The sequence below is a fragment of the Pseudopodoces humilis genome, chromosome 1, assembly GCF_049639895.1.
Source record: "Pseudopodoces humilis isolate 2021_Gansu_Grassland_sample_001 chromosome 1, ASM4963989v1, whole genome shotgun sequence".
Classification (NCBI taxonomy): Eukaryota; Metazoa; Chordata; class Aves; order Passeriformes; family Paridae; genus Pseudopodoces; species Pseudopodoces humilis.
Window position 1 is genome coordinate 75,304,246 of NC_142200.1, and position 22,560 is coordinate 75,326,805.

Consider the following 22,560-nt stretch of genomic DNA (forward strand, 5'->3'; position numbering starts at 1 on the left):
CTTCTGTTTATAACCTTCCTTAGAGCCAGTCAGAGCTGTGAGCAATGACTATTAAATAGGTGCATAGGCCATGTGCAAAAAAAAAATAAAAAAAATCAAAAGCCCTTCCCAGTGCCTTCCCCTTGCAGAGCCTTCTACAAAATCAGTGAAGAATTCCACCCTCTGCTTCACACAGTGGTAAATAACCAGTCAGGAAGCAAAAAGATTAGGCCTGAGATGTACAGAAAAGATGGATACCGTTTAAAATCTTACCTTCTGCACGTTGGGTTTGATGCACCGAACAAAGAAAGGGTTTGAAGAACTCAGTGTTGCCATTAAAGAATGAAGGGATTCCTGGAACACAGGCAGAGAGAAGACAGTACTTCACAAGTTGGATTTTTGTACAAGCAACATAACCCCGGACAAGAGTCCTGCGGCTCAGCACTGCAGACAGCATCTAACTGCAACACCTAGTGGTGCACATCAGAAGTTACTGCACCGTGGAAGCTCTTGCTTCCAAACAGACAGGGACAATATGTGTGTGTGCATTTCTTCCACTGGCTCTTCTAATCACTGGCATCACCATTTTACAATGAACAAGATTCACAGATTGATATGAAGAAAACTGTTCATAAGGAAACACCAAATTGTTGTTTCAGGGATCTTTCAAATGACTGCCTAAGACTTAGGATCCACATTCCCAAACAGATAAACTTGAGCAAGTTAAAAGGAAGGATAAAGGGTCTTTGGCAAAATCCACCAACTCAGATTTCCTCTTTTTATTTCAACCACCCCAAACCCACTCATTTTCCATCTTCCCTGAAGAAAACAGGTTTTTTACTAGCTTTGGAACTCTGAATGATCCAGTGCACATTAGATTATCAGTTGTCTGAACCTCAGCCTGGAGATAAAAATCACAAAATCCCTCAGTCCTTTTATGATTATTACTTTAATTACACATCCGCCCCTTTCCTGCCTGAGCCATCATTCCATATCTTATTCCAACTTGCCTCATTCTGTATCATTAAGTATGATGAACCTTTTTAAACTGAAGTCTTGCATTTACTTTGCAGAGCTACAAAGGATTGTACAGGAGAGGTGCTCAGGCTCTGAAGAGCCCACAAAGTTAGCAATGGTAAAGTTACACCCCTCAAAGGTGGCACTTTGTGCCAGGCAGCAGAGAGAATATAGAGCAGGCTGCCAAGGAGGCAGAAAGTGCACATTTTAAAGGAGCAACACTGTGTGTCATGCCATATGTCTTGGAGCAAAACTGTCAGTGTCAGTCTGTTAAAACAAATTCTTGCTTTAATCTGCAGACCAAGCACTTGGTGACTGAACATGCAGTGATAAAGGCAGCAGGCAGAGTTACGGCTGTGCACTGGAGCTGGTCTAAGGCAAAGTGAGCAAACAGCAAAATAACTGGGAACATAAATGGTAGTTCTTGGTTTGCTTGCCTTTGCCAGCCTATGGACCAGGGAGTTGGGCAGCAAATATTAAACAGAACATACAAAGATGAAAATCTTTATGTAAAGACCAATATTTACAGCTTTGAAAAGTAAAGGCCTCACTCATATTAAACCCGTGTGAACATTCCATCTGTGGACAATTCTCTCATCCTGGACTCCCACTTAGAGATTGGAAAAGATGGTCAGTCTAAACAAAAATTATTTAAACTGTTCTCACTTTCACCTGTGGTTCAGCACAGTGCTGCAAGCCTCTAAGTTGCTGTCAGGTGATGAGCTAATCTAGAGCTTGCCCTGCTGTAGTCAAAGTCAACAGGCTGAAACAGATGGTATCTAAACTCTGCTATTCTGCATGCACCCCCAGGCCTGCATTAGGCAGGTCATCAAATGAAAAGAAGAGTCAACCAATTTATCATGATAATAAAACTGTGAAGGTAAAGTTCTTATCTTCAGCTGAAATAAGATGGAGTAATCCCTGTAAGGCTTTAAAACATGTGAAAACCACCTAATTCTAACCAACCTAATTCTATTCCAACCTAATTCTCTGGGGAAGGCATGGTGTGAAGGTCAACCTCTTTTAAAGTAGCCCAGCTGGTTAATGGTCAGTTACTGCAGAATCAGATAAGAGGCAATAATGTTTTGATTTCATGTTTTATCACCCTTATGTTTTCCAGGGCCCCTGACAAAGAACAGAAGGAATACTACACATTGTTCTACCTTGTCAAAGGGGTGAAAAAAATATGGTCTGCTTTTGTAAGGTTAACATCTTAAAGGTCTACTTTGCACACACACAAATGACCAAGTGGAAACAGTACCTTCTGCTACCCCACAGAACCAGCAAGTAACACCATCTCGTAACAAAAAATGGATACTTCTGCGATGAGTTATGGTAGCACAAAGCAAGCTGTCCCAAAAATACAACATCAGCTGTATTCAGTGTTTTTTAATAAAAGACACTGTGTGTGCCCCAGCATACACTCCTTGCTGTTCTGTCCAACACTTAGCAAAAGTTTATTAGGATAAAATCTGCCCTTAAGGCATTTGAGTCTGCTCTTTTTAAAAAAAAAAGTGAATGAACTCTGTAAATGTATATTAATTCAAATAAAATGAAAGGCAACTAATCCAGACTTGTACTCATACAATTTAGGAGATGTTTCATGCCAATCTTTCCCTTTTAAATAATTTGCAGATAGACTTTATGCTAGATTTCAATTTGGTGCCATTTTTGATGAGAGGCTATAAAGCCTCATAAAAAGGTGTTTAACAAAAATGCATTCCAAACTTTAGGTTAAAGCAAGGCAACACCTTAATAAGGTATTTATTCAGCACTTATTTTTCTAAGCATATAGGCACTGCTGTAAGGCTTTGTGGAATTTTGTGGCTGGATTTAGATTATAAAGACAAACCAGGACAAGAGAGGCCAACTTCACAGATAAGCTTTAAAATAAGAACGAGCAAGTGGAGAATGCAACAGGAGTTTTGTGGGGATGGTGTGATGAGAAGGTCAGTGTCTACTTGAAGCTAGCCAGGACAGTCAATCGCTTAACTAGCAAGGGCAGTGTCATAGAAGAGGCAGCAATGTTTTCATCCTCAGGTTTTGCCTTTTTAGATCTGCACCTGTTCTTTATGTACCAGGGTTTGTCTATCACTGATTAGCTACAGAGCAGAGATGACACATTAACTAACCTTGAACTGGAGACTGACAGTGGGTTTTCTGTGCTTGCTTCCACATTTCAGAGTGTCCTGATTGTTGCGACTCGAAACATGTTCAAATAGGTCATAGATGAAATCAAGACTGAAATGGAAAAGGAAAATAGTATTTCTATAGTGTATCTTAACAGACTGTGAGGTTCACCACTGTAGAATGCAAAGAAAGCACTCTGTCTTAGCAAGAAGCTCCTCCATCAAAAACATACTTATTGATTTTCTCCACAATCTGTAACAAACAATAGATTTTGCCTTTGCAGAATTTATCCAGGGGAGTAAAAAGCAAAACAAAAAAACAAAACAAGGAAGTTCTTTCTTCTCCATTCCAAAGACATCATTATGGAAATGAAGTGTGAAGTCCTAGAGGCTTTACTGCATTTTACTCCGCTCACTCAACCAAAACTCCAGCTGACTGCAACTGGAATTGTACCTAACAAAGACTAAAAAACAAGACTTCCAGCTTGGTTAGGGATGTAATACAAAACAGCCATTCATGCATGCCTCACTTTCAGACAACAACTGTGCATGCTATTTTCTACCCTACTGGTTGGGTACTCTCCCTTTAGCATTTCTACAGAAACACAGACATTTTAATTCAAGCTCCACACAAATGATGGTGCAAAACCAAAACCAGGCCCAGACAAGTTTAACTCATTTATTCTTTTCACCTAGATACTTTAACTGACAGATGTCATATCAGAAATGTCATTAAATCCAGAACAAATAACACAGAGAGGGAATTGCTTAATAACAGTTTCCCCAGCACAGAAGGGCTTATGGGATTCACGAACAAGCAACTTGCACAGCAAAGCAGGATGACTGGATGGGATAGGGGAGGGCAGCAGATGAGACAGCAATACCCAGGCTCAGCTCCCTCCTCTTCTGCTATTCCTCTGTGTGTCCTGGAGTCTCAACCAAACACTTAGGAAGAGGGATGTGGTACCACCACAGCTCACAGGGTACCACTATAAGGACCCTAAGACCTTACACAGCAGAATGACATGAGACATGCAGGTACCAGAGGCATCCAAGCTCAGACTTTCATTCAGATCAATCTTAACAGAATTTCTCCCTTTGAAGCAATTACTATACAGTAATTGCTTCAAAGGGAGAACCTCCATTAGATTTGCACTGTGGTAGTCTCCGACAGCAAGTGTCCAACCAATTAGGGAATGCCAGAGATACAAACATGAAGTAAAAAAACACATGCGTGCTGCCTATAAAGCACTCTGAAACAGTCAAAAACTATGACCACCTTCTAGCATCCTTACTCATTACAGAGCAGCAGGTTAGTTCTCTAGGAACCCCCTGGACTGAACAGCAACAATAGTATAATGTAGGTAAAGCCAACTTTGTCAGAAGCGATTACAGGCAACTTACAGTCAGACCTGCTTACAGGCAACTCTGATATGCTCATTTCTGTGATACGATATGCTCATCTCTGTTTCATTCTATACTCATTTCAGGTCTGCTGCTATGCAACATCTAAATGTACTCAAACCCCAGCAGGATTAGGTGTTCGATCCTGGCAGAATTAGTTTATACTAATTAGTTTATATTTTTTTTGTCCTTTACAAAAAATTGCAGAAACTTACCTGCTTTCACGCAGCAAGTTCAGGAGATCATCTCTAAAAGTATCTCTGTTCTTCTCCAAGATCCCCCTGACATCATACTGGACCTAGAAGAAAACAGAGCTGGTTCAAACAACAATCCAAACAGGCACCTCTCACAAGAGCGGCGCTGTAAAAAGTGCTGAGGGAACAGAGCGCTTTAGTTAATTTTGAGCAGCCTTGGGGGAAAATTAAGCTAATGAAAGTTCTGCTTGGAATAATTTCAGCAAATAAAGAAATTACCTCCCCAGCGTAGTGCTTCACTCCAAAGTTGTGAACAGCAACCCTTGGTTTTACATAAAAAGGATTGTTCTAATTGAATGGGGAAAAAAAAGAGAAAAATATTTGGAGGGGGTTGTCACATTATCCTCTCAACCCATACCTAAACAGACCATTGTCTTCCAGTAAACTCCCTGAAAGATTAGTGCTCCAAAAGCAAACAAGCAACTCATGGCAATAGGATTTGTTAGTCTGGGCTGCTTCAAATGCAGTAATAACAGATTTATAGCACATAAAAAGGCATTATACTAAACCTGAACCCCATCTGGCAGAATCATCTACAAAAGGTACTTTGAAAGAGAAGGCTCTGTCTCAAACTGGCAGTTATGAAGATTGGTGGATATGCTTGCATCCCAGAAATTGTGTAAAATAATTCCAGTATCACAAATAAAGGTATCACTAATTTGGACAGAGGAAACAGCAAACTTTCAGTAAATGACATGAAGGTGAATGCTTTATTACATCAAGGGAAATGGAAGATCAGAATAATCTGAGCTACTGCAGGTTGATAGAGCTCTCATTAAGAGTAGAATTTGACTTATTCACCACAACAGAAACCTTTAAGTCAACAGCAACAAGGATATGTTCTTCCAGTAACCAACTCAGCCTTGACAGCAAAGTATACAGATTGCCATGGAAGTAGGATCACATCCAAAAAAAAAGCCTCTAGAACTATGCACCCATATGTTTGAACCATGAATTTCTACCAAAGCAAAGAGATTCTACATAATTTGCACAGCAAATATCAGCAAAACATCACATACAGCATGCTGGGCATTCAACTTCTCCAGTAAGGTGGAGTCAGTAGCTTGTGGAAAATGGCTCTCCTCATTGATGAGTGCCAATAGTCCCAGTTTCTAGAACAGCAAGAGGCAGAAGATGAGTCAGTGCATGGATAGACACAGCTGTTGTCCCCAGTTTGGAAAAATCACAGTCATTTAAAATTTGCTCTGTGCAGAGAAGCACAAAACCACTCATATACTACTAAAACCCCACTCTTGAAGGTGACTGTAATCCTGTTTTTCTGACAGGACTTCTTTTGAAATATAGAGCATACACTATCCGTGTGCAAAATAAAGAAAAACAACCTACTGGAAGAATCAGTTCTTCTGATGTGGGCAGTTTTTAGATACATACAGTGACATTGCCCCAGAATACAACCCCAGCCTCCAAGATGTCAAACGATCAGGAGTCCAAGGAGTTTGTGTAAAACAGCCTTACAAAAAAGTTTCTTCCATATAATTATCCACCCCAGCTGTTGAATCAATGCAAACTTTCAGCACCCACAGTGCCCAGGGGCAGAGCAAAAGATACAGTTTAACTTCACCCTGCATGAAGCACAACCTCCCTTTCCTTTACATATGCCTCTGTGTAATTTCCTTTGATGTTTCCTACTTCTCATGCTAGAAGAGGTGGTAAACAAAGCAAGCTACCCCTCAGCTAATTAACGTGTCCAGCAAGCTCCAAGTTGATACAGCCTCTCAGAAAAAATGGTTCTCCAGGTGCATATCTTAATAAGCCACTTTCCAAGGTCTCAGAGCAGCTCCTGAAAAGCCACAGTGCCCTGACTGCAGTCACGTCCTGCCAGCTGGATCCCCTGCCTGCTGCCACTCGCTTCTGTGCTCGTCTGAACTCTTGCAGGCACACACCCTCCTGCCCTGGAGATAAGCTCACACAGCCTGCCTGTCCTGATGGCAAGAGTGAGCAAGGATCAAATGATTCTTTTTAATCATCTCCAAATATTGCTTTTGTGTATAATCACACAAGGAGAAAACTTGCTGCAAGGAAAAGAGCTAATAGTATAATCCTTAACATAGCCATACATAAAAATAATCTGATTCAAAGTTTTCTATTTAGACATGCAAGATCCACCATGCTGTTCACCTGTTTTTTTTGTTGACAAATCTTTTAAAGACATATTACCTCAGAATAAAAAACTAAAAATAGGTAACAGTATCAAATTCTTTCTTACCTTTTCAATAAGATCCAAGCACTCTCCATTGTCTGTCCAGTCAATATCCTCCCAAATTAGTCCTTCCCTAAGGAAAATAAAGCAGGCCTTTTTACTGAAATTATTTTAGTTCTAGAAATAGGAGAAGCTGCTGTATTTATCTTGAAAATTACAGCAAAATCAGCTTGCTTTTATAAAATACACAGCTCCAGATAGAGACTTTCAAAGGAAAGTAAGTTAGCTGTGAACTGACTTCAAGTGAATACGATATTGTAAAATTATTTCAAATTTCTCCTCTCTCTCCTACCTGCTGTATTCCAATTGCTCCAAGGAAAAGATGTGCTTGTTGAAATACTCCTGAAGCTTTTCATTTGCATAGTTAATATTAAACTGCTCAAAACGGTTTACCTAAAGAGACAAGACATTTTCAAAATGCAGACACTTGAAATATTTTACTTTGCAAACAAGGGAATGGGTTAGGTAACAACATGTTTAAAAATCGAGTTCCAGAGAAGATGACAAAAACATGTAAAAGCAATAAAGCATAAATATAAGACAATCCATTGAATAAGCCTTTGAAACCTACCTCAAAATTTTCAAATCCAAATATGTCCAAAATTCCAATAGTCTTGAAGTCTTCCTTGCTCCTGATTCTGCTATTGATTTTCTTAATGACCCATGCAAAACACTGAGAATAAAGTGCCATTGCCATAGAATCTCTGCTGTCTATTGCCTGTGTTAAAGAGGGAATACACAAGACATCAACCACCCCGTGACAGAACTGACCAAACACTTCAGATCAGTGTCCTTAGCACAGCACAAAACAATGTATAATGCAAGGAGCTTCATTCCTATGTAGCTTGGCAGCAATTGTATTAACATTTACAAGGCATCATGATTCAAGCTTTAACAGTTTAACTTAAAACAGCTATACACCTATATGGCTTTAAAATTACATTTCAGGGCTAAAGCATTCAAAAAACTAGGAAATTATAAACTTCAGGTGTGGAGGAAGGAAAGAGAAGTGTAGGAAACAATACCTTAATTCCCCCTTTTCCAGAGGGAAACATAATGTTATGCATACCTATTTCTAATTCTCTTCTTGCAAATTATAAATATATTTCTCCTGAAAATTTTGAAAAAACACCCCCCTGACACAAGTGTCCATAGTGAAAAAAATATCAGCCTATATGTTTAGAATTTGAAAAAAATGGGAAGTAATCAGGCTTCATAAGAATAACAAGAGACAAGCTATAAGCCATGGCCAGAATAATAGAATGAGATCTAAAGAAATTATACTCTTCCCAAAAAAACTAGGTAGTACTTTTGATTACAAAATTCTGATGCATGAGCTAAGCTTCTGCTCTTGAGTGATCAGTGATTTCTCTGGACTTGAAGACTAAGACTAAGACCCTAAAAATATGTCAAAATTGAGGCACCTTTACCTGTTGTATACTAAGAGGTGTTAGGATTTCTTCTCCCCTGAGTATCATCGACCTCTGAGTCAATGCTTCTGTTAGCTGTGTGGAGTCCAAGCCCAGTAACTCAGCAGATCTACCAAGGGCTGGCAAAAGAGAAAGACAAATACAAATATGTCCTTAAATATATGAAACCAGGAGACCAATTCAGTTTTCTACCATTATTATTTCTACTACTACTACCACCACAATTTAAGATGCTCCTAAAATGACAGGGATTAGAGATGAAAACACAACTAGAAATTCAAAGATACTGTTTTGCTGCTCATTAAATGGCATAATTATTACAACTGAAGGAAACTAGCAGTAGAAATACATCACAAGTAAGTCACAAATATTTATTTTCCTCTTAATATTCACATGTCAAGAATTCAATCTACTGCTTGCCCTAACACATTTTTCCAGATACATTTTTCAACAGTAATTGACTCTTTTTGTCCACATGAATGTAGACGTAAATGTTTCTGCTTTGCTTGGGATGATGAGGATAAACCAGTGAAATTTTTCTTCCATGCATACTTTAATTTTCAGTTTTTCTATAATGTGGTATATAAAGCAGTACATAATGCTACTCTCTAATGCCACATTTAAACAAACATTTAAAATGCCCATCAGCTCAATCTTTAGATACACCAACACATTCTTTCAGATACCTAGTTGAAACATTGAAAGCTCTAAAAAAAGATACTTTCAGTGGAGTTCTTGGTTAGGGAATGTATTTGAGCACTTATGTTTTATCAACTTGAGAATTCTTTGAAGAAGGAACTGGATTCAAATAAATTTCACTACTGTTAATGGAACAAATATGTGCCTAAGATCTTCCCATATTAAGACCTAGCATCCAGCAGCAGACTACTTTGCTTTATCTGTCAAACCCCATCCTCCCAAAGTAACATTTTAATAAATATTTACAGATGTTAAAAAGCAGTAAAACCCTTTCATTGCTTGTCCTTGCTATGTTGAGATATACTAACAATGAATAAGGCTTTCAGAACCCCAAGAAACATTCAGACTCGGATGCAAAGCCTTCTCACCTGTTTTAAAGGACACCTGTGCCCCACCAGCAGTGATGAACTCAACGTTTCCCAGATGCAAGATGCCAGCCAAAAGTCTCAGAACTTCTCGTACTTCCTCCCTGCTGAACTCCATCACTTCCATTGCAGTCTGGAATGACATGTGAGCTTCTTCCGTAACGTGCACACAGACTCAAAACTGGGAGGCCTTAGTAAAGCAACTCAGGACTAAAAGACTCGAGTCCATTCCTTTGGGTTTCATCCCAAACTGAATACACTCTAAGGCATCACTGGGACATCTTGGAACATGTAGCATCACTCTGCCCTTAAGAAATTTCATTTTGATGCTGTAATGATGCCGTAATTTGCTTTCAAATTCATCATTAAAATTGTATAAATATTGGAACGACCCACTGAGTTGTGCACCAGATACAAGTATTCTAATTTGAATTACTAATTACCTCCTGCATGTTTTTACCAAAATTTTCCTATTGGCCTTGTAGGTAACAAGGCATGGGGGAGGAAACACAGCAGCATCTAAGATTTGATCATTTTTGTGCCCAAACATGCACCTTACCAGTGTGGTCTGACAACTTCCAGTAAAACTGAGTAAGAAACGTATCTATATAAAAAGTGCTGAATTTATGAATAAACAATATGGCAACAATCAAGGCTCAACTACATAAACAAGGAGAAGACCAAATAGCAAATATTAAAAGAAACACTAAAACAAGAGGCACACATGCTTCCCTTCAACACAGAAGGGGTAATTGTATGCCTCTTGAAATGATAGAACTTCCTAAATTCTGTTGTAATATGAGCCTGTATGATCTGAACCAGATCACAGTTTTGTATCCTTACAGTCAGACTCATCATGTTATAGTCACTGCAGGTGTTCGACAGATGGCACATTTTATCTTTCATAAGTCATCCCTTACAAATGGGAAAGCCTCAGACTCATCCCCCAATTCAAAGCAGGGTGGAAATAATAGTTGAAGGTTTAATTTGTAAAGAACTTTCACAGCAAAAGGGCAGCAGCACTACAAGTTCATCTCCATGCTCAATGTGCTGCCCCTCCCTGTCTCCTACAAAAAAAGCTCTCCTTAAGTAACATTTCCAAGACTTACACTGCAGTAAAAGCAGGCAAAGGACATGACTGTAACAGGAAAAGACAGGTGAAGATGAGCTGAGGGGGTTTCTGCTCACTTCCTGCTCTGGGAATGCAGTCTGGCAGCCCCTTCTCCTAGCCTACCCATGCTGCAGGCAGCAGGCAAACATCCCCTGCCCAGCTGATTTCATGGTCTGCCTATCCTGAGACAACTAGCATAAATTAAATGTCATGCTAATCAGCTTCAGCATGCAGCTATAATATAGGTAAATTACCAACGTTTCCAACACTTCTTTCTGCCATGCAAGATGAGGGATTTTTACACAGCAAAAAATCTGCAGAATCCACTACACATTAGTTCATCAATTTGGAAAAAGATTAAGATAGCTACGCAAGAACAGTTTGGTGAAGGGCATAAAGCCAAATGTTTTATCTGATTTTTAAAATCTAACACACATCACCTCAGTGCTACAATACTCAATTAGCGTGGTCAGTAACTGCTGTGGATGTAAGATATAAAGCCATTAAGAGAGATTCCGTCTGGACCCATTTTTTTAATCTGTGCTTATGTTTTCATAACTCTTTTGTGTAAGTTACTCCACACAACAAGTGGATTTCCCAGCTGCAACTTAAAGAGTCACAGGTGCTCTGCTCCCTGTGTGCCGCACTGCAGACTCCACCCAGAAGATGCCACAAGATTTCGGCAAAGCTTTCAGACTGAAAAACAGTGATATATATATATATATATATGTAATATAAAACAATGCAGGGAAAGGCAAAGGCATGTAAAAATCTTACTGACTTCCCAACAGGTATTCTTTTCATTTCAAAATGTTAAGCATTTTGCTAAATTACAGAACACTTTGAAATGAAAGAGTAAAAATTAAATACTGGGAGAAAGACAAAGGCATGCTCAAAATGACAGTGAAGCATTTTGAGAAAATTTAAGTCCCTGTAAGATTAATGCCAAAATGAGAGAGCTGCACATGGAGGAAAGCACAGGAAGGCTTTGTACCCTGCTCTGTCAGGTGGCCCCCACACACCTGAACTTCCAGCAATTTTTAAGGCAAAAGAACAAGGGAAGCAACTCACAATGACTTCCTTGAAAGAATCTTTGTCACTGATTGTCTTATCCACTATACATCCAGACTGGTTCAGGTAGTGGTAGTTCTCAGGTACAGATAAGTAAAAAGCATCTAATGAGAGAAAAGAGGGTAAGTGAAAAGAAATACCTGAACAAAAGTACTCCACAAGTTACTATGTTAAAGTTAACTGTTCGCAATTAATTTGCTCAGAAATTATGACAATGCACAAGACAAGGTTTTATATTAAAATCAGACTGGGGGTTATTTTGCTGGCTTTTGTTTTATTTAGCTGCATAATAGAGTTAACTTTACTTTTTACCATGCAAAGACAGCAGGCCCACAGGTAGATGCTGAGGCAATTTTAGGCAATTTTGCACATATACAATTGTCATCTCTTTTGTTCAGTGGATTTATTCTTTATGGGAAAGGATTAGAACAACCAGAATTATTTATCTTTGTTGCTGTGGAGTTCTTTAGTACCAGAAAAAATATTCAGTTTGAACACAATGAGGCATGTTTGTCCCCAAGTAATTTTCCCATGGCCACAGCAGAAGCAGGGAGGAACACTACCGTCAGCTCAGTGACATACTTCAGCTAAGTGTGTTCCTTTATCAAGCTGAGCTCAAATTCACACTCCCTGAATCACTGAATGAATAACCTATTTCTCAGCTTGGGTTAGTGGGTTTCTGCAGTTAAATTCTCCACTGCTGTCACCACTGCTGACACTAGCAGAAAACCACTACAGTTGTGTTACTTGTTCTTTGCCACTTACCTTTCTCTCTCTCTTCTATCCCTGCCAGCAGAGCATAGAATATATGATAATTTCTTTCCCCAGGGTTTTGTCTTACTACACGATTCTGTCAAAGTAAAAAATAGTGATCATTTTTAAAGACGATTTTTTTATCCACAGTTTCAGACAAAAGCTAAATCAAACACAATTAACTGAGCAAAAGCAAATATCAGCTTACTTTTTCCAATAAATCTGGAGCCAGCAAGAAAAGCTTCAGTCAAGGAATAAAGTAAAAATCAATTAATGAATCAGCTTTTGATAATCTTTCTTTTGTTTGAGGCAATAGGAAGACGATCATGATCTTTTCTTATAAGCTAAGCCCGTTTCATACAATACACCTACAATAACATAAACAAAGTAGCAATAATGATAATATTGTAGCAGTTCTAATATCATTGTATCAACACCTCTTCCATCCCATTAAAACTGGACTTGGCAGATTCTGCATATTAAATGATGTTTGTTTTCCTTTGCCTTTTTCCCCCCTAAAGCTTGGAAACAAGCTCAAGAATTATTTTTTTTTTCCCCACTGAAAAAGCAGTTTATGTTTAAAACAGCAGGTAGGATCCCCTTGGAATATACCTCATCCCCACACCTCTGGTGGAGCTGGATTATAGCCTAATTTTGTCAAATGCAGGATAAATCTGAGGATTTAACCCACCAAGACTCACACTACAGAAATTGAGTACCTCTGCTCTTTCAAGTACTATTCCAGAGAAGTAAGCAGCTTATCTTTGGATACAGTAATAGAGGAAATGGCTGACAACTCAAGATGTTCCCGAGGACTCCCGAGGCTGTTTCAGCTCATTACATTGGAAATGCACACAAGCCATGTCACGCTAGTGGAAGCAATACAAAGTGCTGCTCCTCCAAGAGTACATACACCCCACACTGCCACAAATGCATGTGTGCATGGATTTGGTGTTGCTGCTTCCCCTTCCCACCTGCATCAGCTCAGTTTAACTGCATAAATGTCAGGAAGGGGTGAAAGGACAAAGGCAAGCCAGTTCTCCCTCAGTCCTCCATCAAGAAGGTACATGGGTGCATCCCACAAACAGGGGTCAAATCACCAAACGAGGATACAATCCATAATTCTTCCTCCCTGAATGTTTCCTTTCTGACAGATGTTCAGCTGAATAAACTTCCCAAAGCGACTTGAGTTGTTGTTGTAAACAGTCTTTGCATTGCCAAAAGCTTCCATAATTGGACTGTGAAGACAGAGAACGACAGGAGTGTTAACATGTGACCAGCATGCCAACAGCTTCACATGAGGCTGGTGAAAGGAACAGCACTCTGACAAGCTCCCCTCTGACACTCCCCTCAGCAGCAGCCTACATCCCAGCATTACCCTCCATTTAGAAATGGGCATCTTGGTTGCCTAGCAGAAGATGCAAGTATTCATGCAACAGGAAGATAAATTATACTGAACTGCTCTGCATCTGCAGAATAGTAGCTGCTACTTGCTACTTCTTTTGTAATCACTCAAAAGATGCACACAATTCTCATGGCAGTACTCAAATGATAGAAATAAGAAATCTCAGCACATGCAAATTTCTAGACAGATGTAAAGAGTCCTTGTCCTACGGCAATTAAAAAAAAACAAACTACATCAAGATACAGCACATACAGCAGAGATGAAGTTAGATAAACTACAGTAACAGCATCTCAAATTGCCTTTGTTTTTAAATAGTTTAGAACTGTGTCATTTCATGTGAACACCAAGATTTATTTTTCGCTTGCGTAGATTGTGTCCAATTTATCTGATGCATTCACTCATCTGTCTTATCAGTTCTCCTTATCCTCCCTTCCCTCAGCATGCTTTTACCACTTGAGTGCTTTATCCTCACCATGCTGTATCTTGTTCTACTGTATCCTCAGGCTACACAAACTGAACCAAAGGTTTCTCCCTCCAATCACCCATTTCCCTTACTCTGATTATCTGAATTCAGCTGCAAACAAAAATGAAAGCTACCATCAAAGCTTCATCCATTTCAAACCTCTGCATATTTTTGCTTCACTAAGAGATACCACTGTGCTCACAACTCTCTAGAGCAGCAGGTAATTTTATTTAATGGAGTATTTCCCTTTGTACAGGATACATTTTACTGTTCAGTAAACATACACACATTTGATTACATTGCAGGCTCTTATTTCAATGTCAAGGCTTATGTCTTCTGAAAAAATTACCCATATATTGAAAGATCCAATACCTGCTCTCAAGAATAGCTTGCTCCACACAGGAGCTCTTCTCTCTGGAGGACATCTCCAGTGAATGTTGGCTCATTGCAGACAAGAACTTGAGAATCAGCTTAGTGCTCTCCGTCTTACCAGCACCACTTTCACCACTGAAAGAAGAGGAGGAAATGGTTTGCACAGTCCCAGTGGCCAGTGAAGAAGCCCTCTGGCTGGCCACCCACCCAAACTCTACATTCCTGGAGGTCAGGAGGACTGGGGTGATTAGAAGTGATGGTCAAATGGAGACAGAACACCCCATTAAACTTCCTGAATATGACATCCAGGGAAAAACACAAGCTGTTCTTAAGCTTCATACCACTGCTCAGATAGCATTTCAAGGCACTGACTGCATATGTACATAGACCTAGGAGGCAATGAAGAGCTCTCTGAAGGCAAACAATTATCCAACACTTCCCACCATCATGTTAAAAAAAAGTCACAACAAAGGCATGGCAATGGACAAGCATAAAGACCAAACTAAGAATTAAGATGGGAAAGTTTGGGATACATTGCAGCAATCTGTTTAATGAAGGAGCCCTGCTGTGAGGAGGAGGAAGTTATAGACACCAGTGCACATTCTAACACATAAAGGCTGCTCGTACAATTAATGCTGAAATTCTTAGCAAGCTACATACTCTTTAAACAGACTTTTTATATACCTATTGAAACAAACCAGAAGCATGTGAGTTCAAAATATACAATTTCCACCTCTCATTACCATTGGAGGTATAAAACCTCTCATCACCACCCACAGGAGAACAAAGCTATTTGATAATGCTAAATTGATATTTTAAAAACAAACTGGTAATAAGCAGCCCTGCTGATACAAACAGAAGGCAATATACTCAGTTTCTCTTCAAAACTAACACTCTAAAAATGGGAAAGTTTAGCTTTGGCTCATTTCCCCAGTACCTTTTCCCTTCAATTATATAGTCTAAATACACACTGTGAGCCATTTAAAAATATAACTTGTGGGTAAAGTTTGTCTAGTTTGCTCACTCTTCATCTACAGTCATAGATTGTATCCTAAGCTGTGGCCTAGCTCCTCATTAAACTGTACCTCATTCCAGTTTACTCCCAAAGAAAGAGGGTACATTTTGGTCTTACTTCACCTTTTCCATTCTAGCAAGCAGGAATTCTGTCACTGACTTTGATGGAGCACAACTGTGGAGCAAGCTTAGATAATTTGACAGTCTTTTGTTGTGCCATTGCAGAGTAACGACCCCACTGACTTTAGCTTACAACATAGTATAATGATGCTTTCTAGTAAAAAACAAAGAAGAAAGGTACCACCCAAAAAAACAGCATGACATTTTCCTGCAAATGAATATCAACAATAAAATTAGGGAAGAGACATTCAGAAAACATAATGAGACATCTTCATACCACCAATATGTTCCAGTAAGTGTGATTCATCCATTATATTTATACCACATCAAAGAAATTCTGTAGTGTTTTTAATGTAATTTTACCCTTGATGTCTGGCCTTTTCAGATTTTGTCCTGGGGTGACTTTATGATGTTTGTGCCCCAAACTGTCTGCTCTGTTTATGCTGAATATTGAGTTCTGCACCCTTAAGACTGGCTCTGAGAGCAAGGGGAGGAAAGAAGAAGCACACAGTTTGTGTTCAGAAAGAGCCCTCACTGCCCCACATCCCGCTCCTGGACTGTGTTGTCTGCAGCACGGACAGACAGCGGGACAGAGCTCTCCTTTGCTGTTAATCAGTTTTTAGCTAGCTGAGGCAGAGAAGTTCCCTGGACTGTTTTTTTCCTTTTTTCTTGGAACTGGTCAGCCCTGCTTTGGACTGAACACCCAACCAAACCCCGGGAGCTCACACCTGTGGCCCATCGGAGCCTGGGCCTTGGCACTTTCCAGCGCTGGAGGGACTGATAAGAACCTGAGTGAGCCGAGTTATATCACATGAAAAGGACTTTCTGGATTTGCCATCTCTTCAGAACAGCAAGAAGTTTTATTTTTTAATATTATTAATTTTTATGCTTGTAAATACTTTGCTTGTTAGATGAACAGTTTCTTTACCATTTTTCTCCAAGGAAATCTTTTACCAAACCAGTTGGGGGAATGGCCACTTGAATCTCCTTTCTAGAGGGACCCCTTTGGAAGTTTCCTCCCAAATTTGCCCTAAACCAGGACAGTCCTCCTTCCCTTTCTCTTTGCAGGCCCTCACTCACTCATGTCTTCTGCCCAAGAAGCAAATACTTGGTATTCCTGCATTCAATACTCACCATGAAAAAAACATTTCTACTGGTAGTTTTGGGAGCTTCACAAACCCCTGCATTATTCTTGTCTAGTGCAATAAATCATCATGTGATACACACCTTTTCCTGCCTAATTCTCTCCCTCTGAGCCATGCATATAGCTCAACAGCAGGCACAGGGTGACATTGAGGACATCACCTCTTTCACTGATACCATCCTACCTCTGCCCCCACCCACTGTCCCTTGATCTGGAGAATCTGTAGTTCTATAGAAGCTGAAAGTTACCCCAGTGTAACTGAGAGCCATTCTACAAGTGAGATATTCAAAGCCGATGGAAAAATATCTCCTGCATCTCTCTCTGGTATAGCTGGTGTTATGCACAATTACATGCTCTTGTTTTTTTCTTACAACAGGAGAGACTCAGAATTGGTTTGGTTCTGAACCTGCCCAGTGTCCTATTCTGATAGTTGCCAGTTAGAGACGCCTGTGGAAGATATACAATTATATCCCTTCTGTGTTCTTCCAGCTTCCAGTCATTTGCTGTTCAGAGGCTTCCTGATCTAAACCTGGCTTTTATGTCTTGTAACCCTCAGTATACTTATCTTCTTTGTGTTTCTAGCCATACTCCCTTAAAAAGCAAATGGTCTTGTTTTTTTCAGATTGACTTCTTAATAACTTCATTTGATACCTCTCAGGTCTCATGGGGGAAGGAGAAACCAACAATTCATCCTGTTACTCTTTCTGCTGTGCATGACTTGATGATTAGTGCCCCAAATTCAAGGTGCCTGTCTCCATTAGCTATTTCCCATGTTATACTTTTTTATTACTTTTTAAAATTTTCCTCTTGGAAACACCTTCAGCTCCACAAAATCTAAAGGATGCATTTACACAATGTTCTCTATGCATTTAGTAGTAACCAATCCATTCTATTCACTTTTACCATCACATGAGATCAGTCTTTCAGAGTCCTTAGAAAGTTTGCACCTACAAGGTCAATAAAGGGTGAATTATTTAGAGCAACCTTCCAGAAACCTTTCCAGCCCATGTGTTTAAGTGCCCAGCTTGTTCCACATCACTACATCCAGGACTGTGAACATATTAAGTCTGACAGCAGGCCAGAAGGCCTCCACTCAGAAGATCTTTAGACTTTCTCCATGTCTCTCACTTGTTCTATGCAGGGCTGAGGGCACAGCAGCCTGGACTCGTGACCGCCACAGTGTAAAAAGGGGTCACTGAGTGTGACTCCTCATTCTGAAGGACATAACACTAAATCATTTCCCTGTTCTGTCTGGGTAAGAGACAGAACAGTCTGTAGTGGCTGCTAATTGCCGGCACACCAAGGCACTGCTCCATGAGCACCTCTGGAACCCCTAACCCAGCTCCCGAGGGCCAAATGACCAGAAGCCCCACATGGGGAAAGAGTCCAGGAAGGTCAAAGGGTGAGACATGAACTGAGACATGTAGCCAGCACATGTCTTGACCCTACCTCCTCTTGGAATTTCTATCAGCTGAACACTGCTGGAACCAGGAGTGGTAGCTACACTTGGCCTTTTCTGTGTCTTTTCTGCCTTCTTATCTTTCTCTTTCTTCCTCTAATTCCCTCTTCTCAGAGCTTTGAGTAACTTAAAACTGGATGAGCTTAGAGTTTTCAAAGTTTAAGGGCGAGGTTAATGCTTTGAAAAGTGTTTTATGTTGATGGAATGCTGCTCTAAACCTTTGCAAAAGTTCTCTGATTTTCTAAAGTTGCCAGTTTTTTGTTGTTTTGACCCCTTGAGAATATCTCGTCAGTATTTCTCCCACGTGTCTGAGTATGTGAACAACCATAAATCCTTTTGAGAGTCTCGTCAAGTGAGGTTTTTGGGGCCCTACAGTATGCTGCCTTGCCTTTATAACCCCAAGACAGACAAGACACAGACAAAAAAGGCCCCTTCAGCAAGTATACTTCATCAAATGAACATCTGAACTTTGGTGTGTCAGTCTCACAAGGACATCACACCCATCACAGGTCTGGGTCTCATATAAAGGGTTTGGTTTGTATTTATTTTCAAGCTGAAAAACAACAACAAGAAGTTTCAGGCCATCAGATAATAACAGAGAGAACAAATTAATATCAAACAGTGATTTCCCACTCACAGCACTGACTTGAATGTCATACAGAGCAATGGTTTGGGAGTGCTCTGATCAATTGCAATTTTCTTTGAGAAAAGAGCATGTGTTTGCTTCTGCACAGACTAGATCACCTTACACAGAGCAGCAAAAAAACCCCAAACCAAACTAAACCTAAAGATATTTTCCTATTCTTGTAAAAAAGGCATGGAGGTTTGAACTTAGTCTCAGCTTGTGAACTTCTTTTAATCATGAGGGAGCTCAGCCCCTTTCCTACACCAGAACAAGCTGTTGGGCTATTGCTCAAATTAGATGGACTTCCTTCACGTTCCTGAGGCACCCAGCTGAAAAATCAGAAGATAGAAGACATTTTTAACAAAGTGGACTTTTTTCCGTCCTGTTTTAAATGAAACTGGGCCCTGCAGTAATGGTTCAGACCAACAACAAACTGAGAATTCATTGATGCAGATGTTTTTGTCTACAGAAAAACTCTAGCTTTTTAGCCTGGGAGAGTTAAAACACCATTTCACAACTACGTAAACACACCAGTCATGTACAGCTTCTTCAGTGTGCCGTTCTGTTGACATTTTAGGCTGCAAAGTCCTTTTTATGCAGCATTATCGTGAATTAATGACTGTTACACACACCAGTATATAAGCATTTTGGGTGATTCGATTTATCATCTCTTCTGTATTTCCTTCCTGTTCACCTCTGACCTGGATGGTCATACTGGAAAAAATGGTCTCACATTTAAATTATATTCTGATTTTTTCTAATTTGTGTTCTGCAATTCACCCTCTCACCCTACCCCAGCAAGAAAAACATCCCAATATTAATATTTCAAACCACTATAAACTTTTTCACAGGTTTTTGAACCCAAAGCATGAAGAAAGCAGCTCCAAACCAAAGCTGAGCTAATTCTGGGGGCCAGCAGAGGGCACTTCAAGTCCAGAGGATCATCAGCATTCCCAGTGCGTTCCTTTGTGGGGCTGTTACAATTTGCTGCTGAGGCCAGGAGCAGCTCAAACTGCCTGTCAGAAATGTGAGACCTACCCGAATAATTCCCTCATTTTAACTACTGTGTTTTCAAGATACAACAGAATTTTCCTCTATCTCTCTATTCTAAAGAATTTTCCTTCATCATCTCTCACATTAAATGCAAGACCAGAATATTTGTCTGAATTCAAACACTAAAGAGCCTCACTTGGCTACTTTCTTTTTCAAATGCTAGTAGTAACCAAGAAAATTACAGTGACAGTACAGTGACTTATTGTAACATCTAATTCTAAGCCAGTAAAAGATGCAGGAATGACCAGGATGCTGAATTTTCCAAGCACACTCTTCTACCTCCACTTCCTATGCGCTAAACTAGCGACAACAGGGACTTTCCTAAACTGTAGGAAGGCCATGGGAACCTTCAGTAATTTTAAAAAATCCTATTCAGAGTCCTTCACAGATAAAGCAGATAATGCTCTTTTAGGAAAGCAGATTTGGTAATTTTTTTTTAATCTAAATTGCACATTTCCTCAATTTCTGCAGTAACAAGATACTCTTATACTATCTGAAACACAGAACTTACACAAATCACTATTTCAATCCATGACCACAGTAAACAATTTTAAAAGGGATTCCTAATACAAAACTTCTCCATATTATGGCTTATCTGTACCAAAGCACATGGTTTACAGAGCAGAGTGCTGAAGACTCCCCTGGAACATCACAGACTTCTGCTTATGTCCATTTTAGGACATAACCTCCCTTCCTCTTGGCAGCTTGTGAGGAACTGGAATGAAAGGTAATATATTGAGGCTACAAAATGGCAAAAATACCAATGGCCACCAGAAATTGTTTTGGTCCCTAAATTTGTGTAAACAGGCTGTTCACAAGTAACTGCCTGGCAATAAAAAACAAACTCATGACTTGAGGCTAGCTATTGTCACATGACAAAGAGCTCTGTAAATTTAATTTTTGCTTGGACTCTGAACTCATCTTTATATGTACAGAAGTAGGTATTAAGCAATAAGAAGGAGAAATACAGTTAAAGAAAGCTACATTTCAGCTTTGTGTCATTGCAAAGCAGAACCTGCCCAGAGGCAAAGGCAGGTAGGCACTGTGACCTGAGAGCCTGCAGAAAGCTGCAAGCAGGCCTGGCTATGATGCAACTAATCCACATTTCTAACAACAGCTTGGGTGCTGAACTACATACACCAAATCCCCTTCTTATCCATGAAGCCTTGCAACCTGGGTCATAATCTGAAATGTCAGTAGAAACTGCCTATTGCAAAAGGTGCTGCTCTCACGCTGTCCCACCATCTCCCCCATGCTCTAGTCAGTTCCAGCACCACAAGGGCTCCTTGGGAGGTCAGGAGACAGCCAAAATCATGTCAGCTTCTGCCTGAAGAGCTCTACACGTGTAACCTCATGGTGCAGGAAGGTGACAGCAAGTAGGCCTAATCACACAAATGTTGTGAAGGCAAGGGAGGAGAGGGAGGGGAAACACAAGGTCTCTTACCCCCCTGAGCATCACCCCCTGCCCGGAGCCCTGTAGCTGGTACGATGCTGCAGTGACCTGCTCCTCCCTATCTGGTGGGCCAGACTTTGGTCTCCCTGCCTGTGTGTGAGCCAACACAGCTGAGCTGGCAGGCTGGGGAATGGGAAAAGAGCTGGCTGCATTTTCAGCTCTTCTGGAGCCAGAAGGAAGGAGGAGCTGAAAGCAGTGAAAAGCTATTGAAATGCCAACTGCTCCCTAACGCACACTCGGCCAGAGCCAGATCCTGAATACCAGTGTCAGAGTGGTTCAAACGGGAAGCTATTAAATCACCATTAAATTAAAGCACAACAAGATTAAGCAAGGAAGATTAATCAGGCAGAAATAAGTGGCTGAAATGTGGAGGGGTTTCTCTTTTGCTATTCTTATTTACTGCATATCTCAAGAACTGGTAGGTTAACTTTTTCTTTTTCTCTCCATACCGAATCAGGGTCTAGTAGTGACAAACTACTGCACAGAGATGTTTAAACTGGTGGAAAAACACTTAGGGTAACATTTGATGTGTGAAGACCAAAAAACGCACAAAAAATACAGTATATTCTTTTTACCAAATATAATTGTAAGATGCAGAAAAAAAATTGATGTTTTGTTAGAGGTGCACAGAATGACACAAAACAATTTCAGAACTCTCTTGAAACTGCGCTGTTTTACAAGCCTGCTTTCTTTTGGAGTTCTCCTCACATGGCCAGCAGCCATGCTGCCACATCCCCTTGAAAGGCTCCCCATCAGGGGTACCCAAAGCAGCAGCAGCAGCAGCAGCAGCCAGCACTCACCTGATGAGGATACACTGGTTGTCGTGGCGCTTCCAGAGGCAGCGGTAGCACTCGTTGGCCACGGCGAAGATGTGGGGCGCGATCTCTCCCATGTGGTGCTTGCTGTATCGCTCCATGGCGGCGCAGTCGTACAGTCCCGGGATGCTCTTGTAGGGGTTCACGGAGGCAACTATCGAACCAATGTAGGTCTGCAAGCACACAGCACCCCCCAGAGCTGTT

The 22,560-nt window shown here is 40.4% G+C and overlaps 2 protein-coding genes across 2 annotated transcripts in view; both read right to left on the reverse strand.

The window, feature by feature from the left end:
• MYO10 (myosin X) overlaps positions 1–12,702 on the reverse strand; it is a 63,551-nt gene extending 50,849 nt beyond the window's left edge. Inside the window, exons 1-13 of the mRNA XM_014259614.2 lie at positions 12,642–12,702; positions 12,446–12,530; positions 11,681–11,784; positions 9,502–9,631; positions 8,435–8,553; positions 7,576–7,722; positions 7,297–7,397; positions 7,011–7,077; positions 5,803–5,895; positions 5,003–5,071; positions 4,745–4,827; positions 3,129–3,237; positions 253–333 (exon numbers count right to left, since the gene is read on the reverse strand). Of these exons, the coding sequence (XP_014115089.2) occupies positions 253–333; positions 3,129–3,237; positions 4,745–4,827; positions 5,003–5,071; positions 5,803–5,895; positions 7,011–7,077; positions 7,297–7,397; positions 7,576–7,722; positions 8,435–8,553; positions 9,502–9,625 (993 nt within the window). The 5' untranslated portion in view covers positions 9,626–9,631; positions 11,681–11,784; positions 12,446–12,530; positions 12,642–12,702. The remainder of the gene's footprint in view (positions 1–252; positions 334–3,128; positions 3,238–4,744; positions 4,828–5,002; positions 5,072–5,802; positions 5,896–7,010; positions 7,078–7,296; positions 7,398–7,575; positions 7,723–8,434; positions 8,554–9,501; positions 9,632–11,680; positions 11,785–12,445; positions 12,531–12,641) is intronic.
• Positions 12,703–13,529: 827 nt separating this feature from the next.
• The window catches only part of LOC148185127 (unconventional myosin-X-like), a 94,282-nt gene continuing 85,251 nt past the window's right edge, over positions 13,530–22,560 (reverse strand). Inside the window, exons 4-6 of the mRNA XM_088052790.1 lie at positions 22,342–22,529; positions 14,674–14,808; positions 13,530–13,671 (exon numbers count right to left, since the gene is read on the reverse strand). Of these exons, the coding sequence (XP_087908916.1) occupies positions 13,530–13,671; positions 14,674–14,808; positions 22,342–22,529 (465 nt within the window). The remainder of the gene's footprint in view (positions 13,672–14,673; positions 14,809–22,341; positions 22,530–22,560) is intronic.